This window comes from Meriones unguiculatus, chromosome 1 (assembly GCF_030254825.1).
Source record: "Meriones unguiculatus strain TT.TT164.6M chromosome 1, Bangor_MerUng_6.1, whole genome shotgun sequence".
NCBI classification, from domain to species: domain Eukaryota; kingdom Metazoa; phylum Chordata; class Mammalia; order Rodentia; family Muridae; genus Meriones; species Meriones unguiculatus.
In genome coordinates, this window is record NC_083349.1 from 123,495,552 (window position 1) to 123,512,706 (window position 17,155).

A 17,155-nucleotide genomic window follows, 5' to 3' on the forward strand; every position below is an offset into this window, starting at 1 on the left:
TTGCTCCAGGTGTCTTTTAGCCTCTAGGAAGGATATTTTCATCCTTCCTAGTGTTGCAACCATTTAACATAGTTCCTCATGTTGTGATGACCCCCCCCCATAAAATTATTTTCATTGCTACTTCATAACTATAATTTTGCTACTGCCATGAATCATAACTATTCGATATGCAGGATGCTCTTAGAACCCCTGTGGAAGGGTCATTCAACTCACAAAGGCGTAGGACCCACAGGTGGAGAATCGCTGCTCTAACCCAAACTCGGCAACAGCACAGCCACGGTTCCTTGTCGGTCTCCTCTGCCTTCCTTTCATTCTCTCTCAGTCAGGCTGTTCCCCAGCTGCCTTCCTGCCAGCCAGCCTAGTGCCCACACACTGTGGGTTTGATAAACTGCTACTCAACTCACACGTCTTTCCAAAGTCGGCAGGACAGCTCTCAGTCCTGTGGCTTATGACCCTCTTTCCTGTCCCTGTTCCGAGCAGTGGGAACCTGGATAAACAGACAGGCAAGGGCAGCACGGCCCTGCACTACTGCTGCCTGACCGACAACGCCGAATGTCTCAAGCTCCTCCTTCGGGGAAAGGCGTCCATCGAGATCGGTAAGCTGCCTGGAGTCTGCTGGCATGCAAGTGGCTCTTTCGGCCTCTTTCTGCAGCTCTGCACTTCTGTTGTTGTGAGGAGCAGTTCTCAGAGCAGAAGGAGTGCCTCTCCCTACCTATCCCACAGTGTGGCCTGTCCTGGGCATCAACAGGCTCCTGTCTGGCTTAACCTGCAGGCTTCAGCAGTACTAACGTTAGGCCTTGCAGAAAAGCCCTGAGCTGGATGAGTACAGGTCAGCTGTGCAGCCCTGGCTCACCTCCCAAGATCAAACTAGCCTTTCTTTGAAGATGTGCTCTTGTGCCCCTCCTTCCATTGGTAGCTCCTAGTCCCTCAGCTGTGGGCCCTTGACCCTCTGACACTGCCAAGGCACAGTTTACCTGGAGCCGTCCATCTGTGGTTGGTTCCTGGCGAAGTATTTGGAAAACTACTGAACTAAACAAGAAGCATAAAAAACGGGACATGTTCGGCTCAAAAGCCACGCATATGAAACTAATGAAGCCAGACATGGTGGCACATACACTTGGAAGCCAGAGGCAGGGGGATCACTATGGTTTGAAGCCCGCTTAGTCTCTACAGAGAGTTCCAGCCAGCCAGAGCTATTTAGAGAGACCCTGTCTGAAAGAAAAGCAACAAACAAGCAAAGCTTGTTGACAGAGACTTACAGAGAAGGAAGGGCCAGTTCAGATGTCTGGTCTACAAGGCTCACCACCTTCTAGTGTGGGGCTGGTGGCACTCACTGCGCTGCTCCTGCTCCGTTGATAACTGGAACTGGGGCAACGGCTGGCTGCCTCGACACTTCTTTCAAAATTAGTTACTCTACTCGGTTGTACCCTGTACAAGTGACAGCCAGCCCTGCCCAGGTTAACCTGACTGCATTCCACTAGTCCTGCTTAGTTTAATGAGGTGGTTCTGTCTTGGCATTTTATTTGCTGTGAAGAGACGCCATGCCCATGGCAGCTCTTAGAAAGGCAAACATTTAATTGGGGCTGGCTTACAGTTTCAGAGCTTCCCTCCATTATCATCATGGCAGGAAGCATGGCAGCGTGCAGGCTGACATGGTGCTGGAAGAGCCAAGAGTTCTACATCTTGACCCGCAGGCAGCAGAAGGGGGCCGCGTGCCATGGTGTGTGTAGCTTGAGCATAGGAGACCTCAAAGCCCGCCCCCACAGTGACACACTTCTCCAGCAAGCCTGTCACACCTCCTAATAATGCCCCTCCCTATGGGCCAAGCGTTCAAGCACACGAGTCCATGGGGGCCGTGTGGTTTCAAACCACCACACCCTGTCTAATAAAATGGGCTACAGAACTAAGCAGAGTTTTCAAAAGATGAAACACGTACGGCTGAGAAACACGGAAAGCAGGATCCAGTTGACTCTCAATGGCGCCACCAGCTGGGGCTCAGCTTTCAACACCCGAGTCTTCAGGGATGTTTCATATGCAAAACGTAAAGGCCAAAGTTCTGCTCTTTCCTTTCCCCTCCCTTGACTTTCAGCCAACGAGTCAGGAGAGACGCCGCTGGACATCGCCCGGCGGCTCAAGCATGAGCACTGTGAGGAGCTGGTGAGCATCTGCCGTGGGCATGCGGCCTGGGGCGTGATGGATCGGGGGAGTGGAGCAGAGCTGGTCTCCCAGGACAGCACCGACAGGGCACAGCGTGTGCCACAGTTCATACCCGGGGAGCTGAAGAGATGGCCCAGAGGTTATGTAGCACTGGCTGCTCTTCCAGAGATCATAGGTTCAATTCCCAGCAACCACATGGTGGCTCAAACCATCTATAATGATACCTGGTGCCCTCTTCTGGCCTATACAGGTATAGATGCAGACAACATTGTATACATAATAAATACATAATAAATCTAAAAACAAAAAATGCACACCTGGGGCATGCTCAGTACAGGTGGGCTGGAGGAGCACTCAGGGGAATCCTTGCCAGCCAGGTGGCGACCCGCCTCAGCATGTGCTTATTGAACATGACGGCTCCTAGGCTCCTTAGGCAGCTGGAGCAAGGGCTGGGCCGGGCCTCCCAGTTATCTGGTTCTCGTGAGCGCCTCGCTCTCTTCTTCAGAGCATGTGCAGCTGGTTTCCCTACTTTTACCCTTCAACCCATAGCACACGGGTCAATCTGTGTTCCTCTTCCGCTCTGGAAGAAGAGGTCCTGTGGGCAGTGGAAGGAGCTGCAGAGTCTGAATGGGGAACACACACACACACACACACACACACACACACGTGCAGGCTGTGGCCTCGTTTGTGAAGCTGAGTTAGTTACACTCCCTTGTAAGGTTACCGTGAGAGCTGTTTTGAGTTTTGTAAAAGCAGGTGTATACAGTAAGCACCCAACCCACAGAACTCTTGGTGCCTCAGAACTAGATCAGGATAAACAGGTGCCCGCCTAGATGCTACCCATCAACTTATTTAGTTTTTAACCTCGAGTCAGGGACGGGGACCTCCAGCGAGACCCGGGAGTTTAAATGAGCCCTCCTCCCTGGCCTGTCCGTTCTTGGTCAGGACACCCTGTGAGGGGTCCGTCCCAGCGACACTGAGCGCTCCTCCTCCTCCCCAGCTTACTCAGGCCTTGTCAGGGAGGTTTAACTCCCACGTCCACGTTGAATACGAATGGCGGCTGCTGCACGAGGACCTGGACGAGAGTGACGACGACGTGGAGGAGAAGCCACAGGTCTGCGCCCCAGCCAAGCGGCTCCGTGAGCTTCAGGGCTGGGCCCCCGGCCTGCTGTCCTGTGTGTGTGTGTGTGTTGGTCTGGGTGGGTTCCGGTCTGCCCCTGCTCACTTCTCTCCTTGCCTCCGGCCATTATGTGATCACCGGTTGCTGTTACTCGGGAGGTGTGGTCAGGTGCTGGAGTGGGGGAGAGGATCCCGCTTTCTCTGGAGGCATTGTATAGTCTGGTCCTCCGGGCAGGTGACAATGTTCACTCAGCTGGTCGTGTTTACCCGAGTGACCCTAGAAACCACCAAGTGGGAACCGCTCAACAAACAGCCTTTAGAAGTTCACTGGATCCAACTCTTTATTGGAGGGGGACTTGAAAGCCTCCAGAGAGGCCACCGCGGCCAAAAGCACAGGGCCGTTCTCACACAGCCTTGCAGGGGCCCCGGCCCTGGTCGAGCTCCCTAATCACACACACTGCCAAGCATCGCTGGGGGTACGTCAGGATGATGCCACCTTCTCGCGGGTCTGTGGTGCAGAGCCAAGTTCAGGCAGCCTCCCTCCGAACCCTTAACCCTTGGCCAGGACCCTTCTTTGCCCCCAATGCAGCATACTGTCAGGTGTGCCAGCGTGCTCTGTTTTAAAATGAGAGGAAAGACCTTGTTGAACACATTTTTACGGTTTGATATTTCACCCCCCCCCCCCATAGGACTGTAATGTAAAGTATAAACAAGGATGATTAGTAGGTACACATGGAAAAAAATCATTTCTGAAGGCTGGGGTGGAAAAGCGTTTAACATCTGTACTTAGTATTTCTCTACAGTACAGATCTGCAATGATGTGACATGGTTGCATCTCAATAAATCTTTATTTATAAAAGCAGGAAGGTGACTCGTATGGTGGAAGGAGAGAACTGAGCCCCACAGTTCCCTCTGGCCCCCACACATGTGTCTATCCATGTATAGGCACACACTATACAGAGAACACACTGTTCTTTTTTTTTTTTTTTTTTTTTTTTTTAAAGCAAGTGATACGGTATCCCTGAGGTCAGGATTTACTGACCCCTGATTTATTGGGGTCTCAACAGCTCATCATCTCAGGGGAATGTGAAAAGCACTTGTTGATCTGCACTGAATGAAGCACAGTGCTGGTGGAGACTGATTGCTGCTCACTGGCCAGAGCCATTCTGTCACATAAGAAAGTGTGTTTGGCCTCAAGGACAGCATAGAGCTAGACTGAGTGAGAGAGCTGGTTCATAAGCTCTATCTTGAAGTTCTTTACACAATAAAGAATTGCAATTAGTAAACCACTGCCTGAGGTGTGTGTGTGTAATTGTAAGACACAAGAAGAGTGAACGTTAAAGTCTCACAGCTCAAATGCAGCAGCGTAGGGATGAAATGGTTCCCACCGCAATGGGTGAGTGTTCACTGTTGAGTTGGTCTGACTCACAGGAAGCCATAGCTCCGTCTCACGCTCTTGCCCTGCCGTTCCCCTGCAGCCCAGTCCCAACCGGCGGGAGGACCGGCCTGTCAGCTTCTACCAGCTGGGGTCCAGCCAGTTTCAGTCCAACGCTGTGTCTTTGGCCAGAGACACCACAAACCTCACCAAGGACAAGCAGAGGGCCTTCGGGCCCAGCATCCTGCAGAATGAGACCTACGGAGCCATCCTGAGTGGCAGCCCGCCCTCCTCCCAGTCGATCCCCCCCGGCACCACCAGCGCACCCCCACTCCCACCTCGGAATGTTGGTGGCAAAGGTATACTTTTTTGAGTCCCCCACAAATGCATATGGGCTTTGGCTTTGAGAAGTTTGATGTGTGGATGTTTATTTTGTAGTGATTTTCTTTTCTCTTCCTTCAGGAATTGTTATTTTTAACATGCCACACCAGTAGCGATCCTGCCTGGGTTCTTACTCGGGCAGAATGCATGGGGCAATGCCAGGCTGCCCAGGCAAACCAGAGGTGATGGGCCGACCTGCAGACGGTCAGCTAGGGCGCCCACTGCTGCCCTTCCCACAGTGCTCTTGTCATTCTTTCCCCGATCAGTCTCCTCCTGGTGTCCTGATTATCCCCCTTCTTCCTCAGGGCTAGCTTGAAGCACTGTAATGAGTTAGTATCTCCCTAGAACACCATTGAGGCGAAGGAGGAAAAAGTAGCCGTTTGGGGAACGATGCTCAGCCTAATTGTAGAAACAGGAAAGTGTGGGCCCTCCTGATATCTTTTAAGTGTGAAAAGCTTTACGAAGCAACCCCGTCTCCACATGGCAGATACACCGGACAAATTTGTTTGTTTGCTTGCTTGCTTTTACAAACACGGAAACACGAAACAGTTTGCCTCTGTGCTTCTTGAAGGAGCCAGCAAGTGGCCAGTCCAGCCCAGATGGTAGGCTTCAGGGCCTTAAGAGTAGCAGCTTCCGCTTGCTGTCCCCGGGCTGCGGCTGCTGTGCATAAAAACACCGTACCTTGTTTCTTGCGGCAGCTGGGGAGTGTGGGATGGTACTGGGTGCTGAGTAGCCGGAAGGCCAACTGAACAGGCCACAGGTGTCACTGTCCTGCACTCAGGGAGGCCCAAAGAGGCGAATCAAGAAGGAGCCACAGGCATGAAGAGCAGGCCCTACGCACGCGCGCGCGCGCACACACGCACATAAACATGTACAAGCACCTCCCACAGATCATTGATTCCTCCTGGGCATAAGAAGCGCTCTCTGTCGCCTCCTACAGGCTGTCTGGGGCAGTGCAGCCCCTTTTAGGCATCTCACTGCTTCTTTGACCTGGAGAGGTGTGTTAATTCTGACAGGCCCAGTGTCCCAGAGACTGGGAATCTATAGGCATTCCCAGGAGAGGCTTGTGCTGGCCCTGTGACAGAGACTGCATTCGCTCCCGTGGGTGGAAGGCAAGGACTGGTCAGCTCCTCATCTTGATTTCTTGCAGTCCTGGAAGCAGATTTTTTTTCCACACTTTTTTGCCATTCTATTTTTAGCTTTTTTTTTTTTTCTTTACATGAAGTAAATGACACCCCTGTTCTGCCTTTCTCCTGCCCCGAAGTCCATACTTGGTGTGAAGATGGAGTGGTCACACCCCGGGGTGGGGTTAGCGCTGATGTTTCCCCATGTCCCACCCTGAGACGCAGAATTTACCGTAGGAGTGGGAAGGCTCCCGCCCAGCCCTGGGGCTGCTGTGTCTCCACACTGCCAGGCCCAGCCCTCCCCCTTGGCACAGGGCCACCCCTGTGCATCTCAGCGAATGGCACACGGTAAGCGTCATCGCTGTGGGGATCACCTGAAGCTAGTGGACCGTCTATGCTGATTTCCAGGCAGACATGTTCCAGGAGCCTGGGGGAGAGCCCTGCCCCTCGTATTTGGAACACGCCCTTCCTCTTGTCCACACTGGCCGAGAACAGCATCTGTGGCCCACAGTGGGAGGCCATAGGAGGGCATTGATGAGCAGAAGTTCCGTACATCCAAAGCAATGCTCAGTAGACTTATGGGTATCTATTTCCTTCTTCAAACTATGCTATCTTTTTAGATGTTGACTATCAAATTGAGAAGGCCCCCTGTGAACGTTCCCTGGAGCGCCTCTTTTATTCGTTGTTACATTTTGTTCTTTGCGGCGTCTCACTTTCCCCACTGGAGGAAAGGGTAAATCTCAGGGCCCCGTCGCTGTTCTAGAAGGCTCATGTTGACCTTTTATGAGTGAGAGGATCAATAACAAAGTGTTCTGTTTCTGTTTTTGTTCCGTGCGTGTGCATGTGTGCGCGCGTGTGGGTTTAGTTCAGGCAGCCACCTCGGCTAACACCCCGTGGAAGACAAACTCTGTAGGTGTGGACGGTGCCAGCAGGCAGCGATCTTCGTCAGATCTGCCAGCTGTCCACCCACCGCTGCGAGTGACATCTACCAGTACGTTTTTTTTGGATATTTTTTTAATTCCCTTTTTCCTTTCTTGCCAGTGGGCCTTAGGAGTCTGGACGACAGGGGCCACTGTTGGCAGCCAGCTGGGGGAGACAGCTGTGGGCTGTCCACAGACACACACCAGGTGTTGCCCGTGGCCCCAGCCCCGGCAGCCTCTGCCGCAGATCCCCATTCACTCCCTCGCCACCCCCGAGATGGCTCATTCTCTACTCCGTCTCGCAATTCATTTTAACAGCATCCACACCTTCAGTTCCTCTGGCTATGTAGTGGTTTATTTGGGAGCGGTCATTTCAGTCATGCCAGTGTGTGGTTGGCAGTTCCCAACGCCGGGAGACAGACAGTAGGAAAGGGCCTTTCTCCTGCTGCAGAGCCAGACACTTTTCACCGGGCCAATGACACCAGCCCTGTCTGTTTCCTACTTTGCCGCGGCCTAAGGAAGTCCCACATCTCTGGCTCTATTGCTTCCAGGGCTGAGGCTCTTCCTAGGCCATGGTGCCTGTGGCTTATACAGAAAGTGGCTCTAGCCCTTCTGCAGGAATTGCCAAGAGGGTAGCAGCAGCAGGGACAGTATGTCCAGAAAGTTCTGCAGAGGGATTTGGGGCAGGATCCAACTGCAGTATGCTCGGGTCAGCCATCGAGGAGATTCTCAATATGGTCTTCCTGGGCTAATCTAACTTGGCTTTTCCATTAAAATGGAAAAGGGAAGAAAGAGAGAGGGAGAGAGACCATAAAATAGATCCTTTCATTTTTCCCCCCTCCCCATAGTCCATCTTGTTCTGTATGTCTGTTTCCATCCTGAGGCAAGCCACTGTCAAGGGCCTGGGGATCCATAATTTCTGAGAGATAGGTGGTATGAAGGAAGGCCCAGGCACATGACCGCACTCTTTGTTGATTTTGTTTTGTTTTGTTTTGTTTTGTTTTGTTTTGTTTTTTAAAGAGCTCTGCCCACTTTGGAAGTCATCACTTTGCCTCAGCCATAGCCTGTTTTAAAAATGCAGTAATAGTAATAGAAACCATCACCTCTGCACTCAGACTAGGGACCCCATACCAGGTGGATTGTCACAGATTGTCCTTAGACTGTCCACAGGCCAGTGGGGTGCCTAGGGCTTTGCTCCTTTCTGGGGGCTGGCTCCCTTGATGCAAGAAGAGCCCTGGCCCAAGCATTCTGGACTCCCCAGGGCAGATGGTGGGTGTGGCTAGCTTCGGACTCTGCCCCCTCAGCTGGCTTACGGGCAGGTGAACACAGAATCAAGGACTGGCCCCTCCACAGGTTCCTGGCTAAACACACACACACACACACACACACACACACACACACACACACACACACACACAGTGGTAGCTGAGGCTCTGCGCCCCTTACTGGTCTGCCCCTCCTTGTGGTTTCCCAGAGGAGACAGGCTGAGAAGCAGCCATAGGTGTTCTCAGAAGAGTGAGTGCTAGAGAAGGGAGAAAGCTCCAGAAAGACCAGGTATGGATGGGACTTAGGGGGCTCACTCTCTTCCTCCCCCTTTCCTCTCCACAGATTCCCTGACTACCACACCACCCCCTCCTACGGCTAAGACGTCAGGCACGCTAGAAGCCATGAGCCAGCCAAGCAAGTCCTCCCAAGCCGGGGCCTCGCAGAGCAAGCCCCCGCCCCTGCCACCCCAGCCACCCAGCCGCCTGCCTCAGAAGAAGCCAGCTTCCGGGTAACCACTGCCCCTGCCTGGCCACTCTGTGCCCGGCCACATCCGCAACACTGCCTCTCACATTCAGAGGGCTTCCAATGGCATTGGCCCCATTTCTCCATCTGTTGGGATTTCTGTCTGAGCCCCAGAAATCTCCCGTGTCTCTACCATGCTAGGGTGAGAGGTCAAGTGCTATGGACCCTACTGCTCGGCTCTCCAGTGAGGAGGTTTTATTTCGTTTTTTTGTTTGTTTGTTTTGTTTTTGTTGAAAATGAACTTAGATTTTTGTGTATCAAAACTGGGATTTTTTGGAGCCGAGTTCTCAAGACCCGAGGTCCTGCTGGGTCTCTGTTGTGCTGTCTGGAAACATGATCTTGATTTTGATTGCATGGTCCCTCCGCAGCATCCGTTAGATGTTTTCCGTAGACAAGGGCTTTCTCTTTTGTGCACACACTGCAAAGGGATCTAGTGACCCTTTTTGAAAGAATCTAAAACTTTTATATTTTACTCTGTGTCTGCGTGTTTGGCCTGCTTGCATGTGTGCTCACTGCATACGTATCTGGTGCCTGAGGGGGCCAGATAAAGGCGCCAGATTCCTGGAACTGGGAGTTAAAGATGGTGTGAGCCACCATGTGGGTGCTGGGAATCGAACCCATGCCCTCTGGAAGAGTAACCATGCTCTGAACCACTGAGCCATCTCTAAATCTCTTAATCTATATTTTTATAGGAGAAAGTGGATTTTGTTTGAAAGTCTTTGTTTTTGTGGCTACGCTGCTCAGACATTTCACGTGAGAACCTTTTGGGGGAACATTTCATACCCAGAGCCTAACATGAGGCGGTGTGGCTATTTGTCTACAGAACTCTGAGCGAATTTTCTTTTTCCCCTTTTCTCTTGGGCAACTCAGGTTCTTGGTGTCTGCCTAAAAGGTGTACGATTTCTGGGAGCCACGTTAAAATTAATGTCATACTTGGTCCCTCTGCTTTCGGGATGTTCTCACCAGCTGCCCCTAGCGTCCTCGGGTAAAATGCCCTGTGCTGTGCCCTCCCTGGAATGGAAGCTGTCTTCAGTTTACTGGGGAGGGGCACCTGGGAGTCCAGGGGTCTTCCAGCTCCTTACATAGCTTTGGGGTTTTTGTTCTTGTTTATTCTTGGTGAATTCTCTTGCTCGCTGCATGACCTACCCTATCTTCCAGAGGTTCTTGGCCTGACGGGGATATCACCGTACACCTGGGACTGTATTCCAGGCCTTTCCTTAAACGTGTGTGGGAGTCCCCTGCTTGGTCAGCTGGGTCAATTATAAATCATCCTGACATTTGTAGCTTCTAGCATTCTTTCCTTTTCAGTTCTTTGTACATTTGGTTTGAATTTTCATTTCTAATTCTTTTGCTTGGGAAATGGAAGTTTTTTTTGTTTTTTGTTTTTTTTTAATATATGCTATTCCCTCCTTCTCCGTCTTTTTCTTTCACTCCCATCCCACTTCCTTTGTGATCCTGGGGATGGAACCCAGAGCTTTGGGCCTGTGAATGCATTCCTCGCTGAGCAGCAGCCCCAGGCCACAGTCTGACAGTTTTAAATCAGAATGCTGCGTGTACTGCTTTGCCAAGACACCCTTCTGCAGCCCAAAGCACACGTCCTCGCTGCACTATTTGTCAACGGTGAAGTAAGGTTCGCTGCTGAATGACACCGTGACGAGCATGCGTCCCAAGCCTCTATGCTAGATGGCCTGTGCCTCTCCTGGTCCCTTTGTTTCCTTCCTCTGACTCTTGTAATGTTCTTGGATTCTCTGGCTCCGAGATGTTCTTTTTAAGGGGCCAGGTCATGTCTAAAAGTCATGGACAAGAAACAGTGGACTCCTGGCACTCCCCAGGCAGATGAGAACAGTGGTACTAGCCAGCAAGCGCCAGGTCCCAGGATCCTCCTCCTAGCCACTTCCCCAGGGCCCGTAAGAGCCAAGCTAGGACTGTGGATGAGTTCTCTGTCCAGTGCTGTCTCACTGGTTTTAATCCAACTGAGAAGGAAGGTAGGGACGACAGAGCAGACGATGCGAGGGTATGGATGAGCGGAACCAGGCTGCCACTGCCGGTAGAGCTCCATTTAAAGGAGGACATGGTGTGTATTCTTCATAAAGATCCCCCCCCCCATTATTTTGAACATGATATAAATCTGTCATTTCATATTTGTTCCTTTAGAGCAGGAGCCAGCGAGAGCAGGCCCACAGGCAAGCTGCCACTACTGCTTATGTCCATGAGTCACAAGCTGTCAGTGGGGTTTGTACTGACAGTGGTGGGTAAAATTTTCAGATGAGAATGTTTCATGGCATGTGAAGTTCCTGGGACTTAAGATTTTAGTACCTGTGTCTTAGCTTCTTTTCTCTTGCTGCGAAGAGAGACACCATAACCAAGGCAACTTACAAAAGAAGGCATTTATGGGGGCTCACAGTTCCATAGGCAGAGTCCTTGATCATCAGGGTGAGGAGCATAACAGCAGGCAGGCAGGCAGGCAGGCAGCCCCTGGAGCAGTAGCTGAGAACACACATCTTCATACTCAGGTACAAGGCAGAGAGAGAGCTAACCGGGCCTGGCATGGGCTTTTGAAACCTCACAGCCCACCCTCAGTGACACAGACCACACCTCCTCATCCTTCCCAAATACTTCCACCTAACTGGGGGACCGAGTATTCAAATATGTGAGCCTATGGGGGTCATTCTCGTCTAAACCACCACACTTGTAGGTGAAGCTTTGTTGGCACGGCACACTCAGTATGCTGACAAAACATCCATGGTGCCTTCCCACCTAGGCAGCAAAGCTGAATAGTTGCCACAGAGACAAACTTACAAAATGTATCATTTGGCTTTTTACTTTTTTTTTTGTATTGGCCTAGGTTGGCCTTGAACTTTCGACCCTTCTTCCTCCTGAGAGTTGGGTGCATTCTGCTTTAACCTGGCCTTTGAGGGCAAGGCTGGCTGACTACGGTTCTCTGCTAAGTACCTCTTGTGAGCCCTTCATAGCTGGGTTGACCACAGACTAGGAAGTTGGCCACGCAGCTTAATGCGTGCCCAGAGGCAGTGGAATCAAACTGAGCCCCAAGCAGAGGCTCTTAGGGTTTTTCAGCCCCTTGAAAATAAGAATACAACCAAGTCTTGTTCTTTTCCTCTACATCCCGAGGCTGTAGACACTAGCACCCAGATAGTCTCACTGGGGCTGCAGAGGAAGCTTCTGAAGGAAGTGACCTGCTGTGGAAAGAATGCCATCCCAGGCCGCCTCCCTGCTTCCTCAGCCCCTCCCAAGGCTTGCCTGCCCAGTTGTTTGTCTTGCTTCCTGCTAGGTCCCACCAGCCCCGCTAGGCCGGGAGGATAAAGTTTCTTTCTTAGCCCTCCAAGACCGTAGTCCCTTCTTAGAGAACGAACGAAGCAGGTGTCCTGCCCTCTCCAGGTGAAAAGCTACTTCCCTGCGTCTCTTCCAGTGGCAGGTCTGAGTGCATGCCGCCCCCTTTGCCATCTGCCCCCTTGTTTGTGTCCACGGCACGGCCACAGGAGATGCTGGACACGGAGGGCGACAGGCCTGTGGTCAGCCTGTGGACCCCAACATTGGTTCCCAGAGCAGGCGTCACGGGAGCTCAGGCATGGGCGGCACTGACTTGTGATGCCTGCGCAGAGCCACATCCAGGCCTGTACATCCCAGGCCTGAGATGAAGTTTCAGCCCCTCCCTTTCACGTAACACTGAAGGCTCAAGCTGGACTAAACAAACGGTGAAGGGAAGCAGAGATAGCTGCTTAGCCTTCTGGCCCATGTTAGCATCAGGATCCAGCACTTTGCTCCGGACCTTTCCTTTTTACAAGAATGTGGAGGCAGCACCCATGATGGGATACAGCAAGAAAAGCTTGAGCCCTGATGAGGGGGGCTTCCCTGATGGAGGGAGTAAGATCGAGCAGGTAGCCTCCGTGCTCAACAAGTCTGTATTTCCTTCCCTGTAGGACTGACAAGCTAACCCCACTTATCAACAAAGGCCAGCCACGAGGACCTGGTAATTACTTAGCTTGGATCAGGTTGATTCTGGGGTGGGGGGTGGGGTAGGAGAGCCAGTGGATTTCTAGGTAGCTGCTCAGCCAGCCCTGGTCTGGGCCTAGTAGCTTAAGTTTCTCGAACTGTGAAGGCAGGAAGTTCTCCGCCTTTTCCAGGGCTTTTCTCTTGATACAGCCAAATTTGTGGAGGTCCCCGCCTTCAGACATAACCCTGTGATACTTACAGTTGTTGTCTTACAGTTAGAGCGGATGGGGGCGGAGGAGGGGTGTCTCGTGAAGCTGCTTAGTCTTGGCCCTAACGCAGTGGATTTCTCTCAACAGAAGCTTCAGGTCCTCTGTCCAACGCCATGGCCCTGCAGCCCCCAGCCCCCATGCCTAGAAAGTCACAGGCGGTGAGTGGACACGCCTGCCATCCTGCCCCTCACTAGTTACAGGGCTCCGAGGCAGCCAGGCTTTCTGGTACCATCTCTCCTGGGGGGGGGGGGGGCGGGCGGGGAGCTTGCTTGACCTCTCTTGTGGGTTTCCCAGTTCAGGGTACTTGGCTCAGGAGGCAAGCGGAAGGCAAGAGGCCTGGTCTCTACCTGAGGACTTGGCTTCCTGCCACACTAGCCTTCACCCTTCCTCTTCTGATGCAGACCAAGTCAAAACCCAAGCGAGTCAAAGCTCTCTACAACTGCGTGGCCGACAACCCGGATGAGCTGACTTTCTCTGAGGGGGATGTGATCATTGTGGATGGGGAAGAGGATCAGGAGTGGTGGGTGAGTAGGGGAGAGGGCACGGGGGCCCTGTGCGTAAGTCAAGGGCATGGGGTCACGGTGAGGGGAGGCTGTACCTAAGTCAGGGTGGGGCCACAGGGCCTGTGCATGATGGAAGCTCTCGGCCTTGGCAGTCTGGGTCTGGTGCTGCTAGACTGGTGTGCAGTGCCTTCCGCATCCTCTGGTGTCTCCTGTGTGGGCACTCTCCTGAGTGGGCCTGATCTGTCCTCAGGTGCCTACCTCTCTATTATGATGGGTAGACCACTTGGGCTACATTTTTAGGGCACGCTTGACCTGCACTGAGAGCTTTGAGGTTCCAGGTTCCCACACGCAGCCCTTCACTGCCAGTCTGTGGAGGAAGGCATCCAGAGAGCCGGGCTCCAGGGTAGAGTGCTCGTGCCGCCAGAGTCCATCATGCTCCTGGGATGAGAGTGGCACGGGCACTTACCGGTTGGGGACCTTGGCAGCAGGTACACAGATCTATAGACTGGGTGACATCATTTCTGCACGGAAGCTGTCCACAGCGCTGTGGCAAAGATGCTGTGAGAAGCAGCAGTGATGAGGCGGGTGGGGCTGTGGAACACACCAGGGGAACAGAGTACATGGAGAGCAGGGACTGCCACCCAGTGGCCACTCATGTCCCTGCCCCGTGGACAAGGCTCGGATACCTCAGGACTTGGGGAGGATCCTGCTTGTCCATCTCAAGGCCTTTGATCTGTAACTGCCCCTCCTGCAAGCCCCCCCTTCTGCGATCTGACCCCTGTGTTCTCTGCCACCAGTGGGTCTGGGGCAAGGCTGTTGGTGTGGCTGCCTTCACCTTTCTGGAAGGAGGCAGGCACTCTAGGAAGCACGGGCAGGAAGGAAAAAGAAAGTATAGCATAGCTGTCTTGCTGTCATTCTTTGGCAGAAGAAATTCTTCCAAACAGACACAGGAATGTTGTGTCCCCCTCCAAGCTTGCACCACTCGTAACCAAAGCTTGCTCATTTCAGATTGGCCACATCGATGGAGACCCCAGCCGCAAAGGAGCCTTTCCTGTGTCATTTGTGCACTTTATTGCCGACTAGACTGCCACTGAACAAAAGCCTTTGTTTAGCCATTAAGTTCCATTTTGTTATTGGTACCAAGACAAGCCACAGACAGTCTCATGGGTCGTGCTGTACGGCAGCCCATCTTCTCATCATACTGTTCCGTTCTGAAAACTCAAAGGCATTTTTTATATATAAGCAGATTGTTTTCTAAGTTGTGGTTTTCACGCAACATTGCTATACTTTTACTAGGAAAAGCGGAATTTCCTAAAAGGGGGGAACGAGAAGCTATTTTAACTATATACCCAGGATCCTGCATTGCCAGGAGTAGCTGAGCCTAAACGAAGCTTAAACAAATTTGGGGGATTCTTACAGCTTTCCTTAGCCCAGTTCTGACATTGGTTACCTTGTTTAACAAGCCAGCACCATGCTGTTTCCAAGTCTGTTGACCTGCCCCGGACTTTGTCCACAAATGCCATCCATTCACATTTAAAGACACATATTCCTTTGAAACTCAGCCAGTGTCTGTTTAGAGCAACTTGGCAAAGCTTACACGTTAGCCTGGTACTTTCCTGCACCTGTGAGGTGGCAGCTGCCATGATCCCCTGCATGCATGTATGACCCGTTGTTGTGGACAGTCATACCTAGCATACTACTGCTGATGGGTTATTACAGCAGAGCTAAAAGCAGTCTGCTCTGCACCAGGTATTTTTAAACTGCAGTTCCTGAATTTGGTTAAAAACTAAAGATGATGGATTGCAAAACAGCCCTTTAAACTAGCTTGTATGCCTTAGGTGTCTTAGCCTCCTTCAGCGTCCCCCGTCACGCAGAAAGCAACCGTACACTAATAGGGTACGTGGTGCAGAGCACTGTAAGAAGCACGTTCCTCCCCGTGTCCTGGCACATGCCGCGGCCTTCCCTTCCCAGCTCCCACGGACACCTGCTCAGCTTAGTGTCTTGTCGTTAATAGGGTTCTCCAAAAGGAATGGTAGCCACACTGTCTTGAATTTAGCCTGTCCAGTTGTTTGTATTCAAGAGCATATCAGAAATCTGTAGGTCTTGGGGAGCACAGTACCCCTGAACATCCCAGTTACACTAGGTAAGGCCATCGCATCACTCTGAAACTTGCAATATGTGGGGTGGGGGAGGGGAACTAGGTTGTATATGATAAAAATCAAAACTCATTAGTTTCATGAACTTGACTGTCATACCTCTACTTAATAACTAAGCGTAAGAGTCACAGTAGGGATATGGGAAATTCTGGCACTCTTGCAGAATAAAGAGGCAAGCATAGGGTTTTAACAAAAGCTGGAGGTTAAGCAAAAGGCATAGATTTAGGTGTAAGCTTGACGGCAAGGCGGTGACGCTGCCGAGGTGGCGCCCGTGACTGACACAGCTCCGTCTCTATTCTCTGTGCAAGGCCCGTCCAAGCACAGAGCTTTCCTTTCTTTGTTTCTTTCAAAGAAAACAGGACAAACTGGAATGGCTTATGATGTTATATAGTGATTGCTTCCTGTCTTTCAGATTCTGGGTAAAAAAAAAAAAAAAAAAGCGTGTTACATCTGTAAGTCTCTCTCTCCCAACACTACATCCCTTTTTACTACTTGTTAATTTCTGTCATTTGAGCCCTTCTAGTGACTTTTCTCGTAGACTTACGAGCGTGAACGGATGCATTTTGCACATTGCACTTCCCAGTACCTCGTTTCCGGCGCACCTGCCCCGCCCCCACGTGCATCTGTATCATCAGTCTTCGGTGGCCTGGTGCCAGCTCTCTGAGGAATCAGGTTGACTTCTGTCAACATTATAGCTGCAGTCCCAGGCTAACCTATCGGGTTCTCTGGTACATAAATACCTAGGAAATATTTTTCCACTCTCTAATTTGATGGCGCTATTGTGGAGTAATGAATAGTACTTTTTACCAGAAGAGAAATTCTATTGACTTCCCTCCTAATTATCTTTTCGTAGTTATTTGCTCTTTGCAAATTGAAAAGAAAAAGTTAACTGAAAGGAAAACATTGTAGATATCTATTTATATTTAAAGTTTACATTTCATGAGCGTCAGCTGCAGAATTTTGGCTTTTTTTTTTTTTTTTTTTTTTGCCACTTTCCATCAGGTCTGACTTGGAGGGAAGATGACTCAGAAATAGGGTGCACAGACTAATGTGACCTGTTGAGGGCAGAGAATGACCTGCGGCCTCGAATGCTATTTTGAGATGTATGATATTCAGTTCATTCACTTGATTACGTTGGTCTAGCTGCAGCGCAAATGTATATACTGTATAACCTAAACGGATTATTTTCATTGTCTTTAATGCAGTGATTTATAATTAGAGCATGTTTAATAAATTGACTTCCTGTTAACCAGTCATTTGACTGGAAGAAAATAAAGTACTTTTAAATGGACATGGTTTTCATCCTTAAAGTGTTACCATTGGCACTCATCAAAGAGGATTAGGACCCTGAGAGCCTCTGAAGGCACCTGTGAGAACCAACAGTCTTCCTCCAAGGTTCTCTGACTCTGAGA

At 51.1% G+C, this 17,155-nt stretch overlaps 1 protein-coding gene across 2 annotated transcripts in view; it reads left to right on the forward strand.

Annotated features, from left to right (window-relative positions):
- Positions 1-17,034, forward strand: part of Asap2 (ArfGAP with SH3 domain, ankyrin repeat and PH domain 2) — a 150,364-nt gene extending 133,330 nt beyond the window's left edge. The window contains exons 19-28 of one of the 2 annotated variants that reach the window (XM_021661436.2): positions 481-596; positions 2,090-2,157; positions 3,158-3,271; positions 4,755-5,010; positions 7,022-7,147; positions 8,685-8,850; positions 12,803-12,852; positions 13,172-13,242; positions 13,486-13,608; positions 14,596-17,034. In XM_021661436.2, the coding sequence (XP_021517111.1) occupies positions 481-596; positions 2,090-2,157; positions 3,158-3,271; positions 4,755-5,010; positions 7,022-7,147; positions 8,685-8,850; positions 12,803-12,852; positions 13,172-13,242; positions 13,486-13,608; positions 14,596-14,670 (1,165 nt within the window). In that variant the 3' untranslated portion in view covers positions 14,671-17,034. The remainder of the gene's footprint in view (positions 1-480; positions 597-2,089; positions 2,158-3,157; positions 3,272-4,754; positions 5,011-7,021; positions 7,148-8,684; positions 8,851-12,802; positions 12,853-13,171; positions 13,243-13,485; positions 13,609-14,595) is intronic. The other variant, XM_021661448.2, reaches the window with a different exon arrangement.
- The last annotated feature ends 121 nt before the right edge of the window (positions 17,035-17,155 follow it).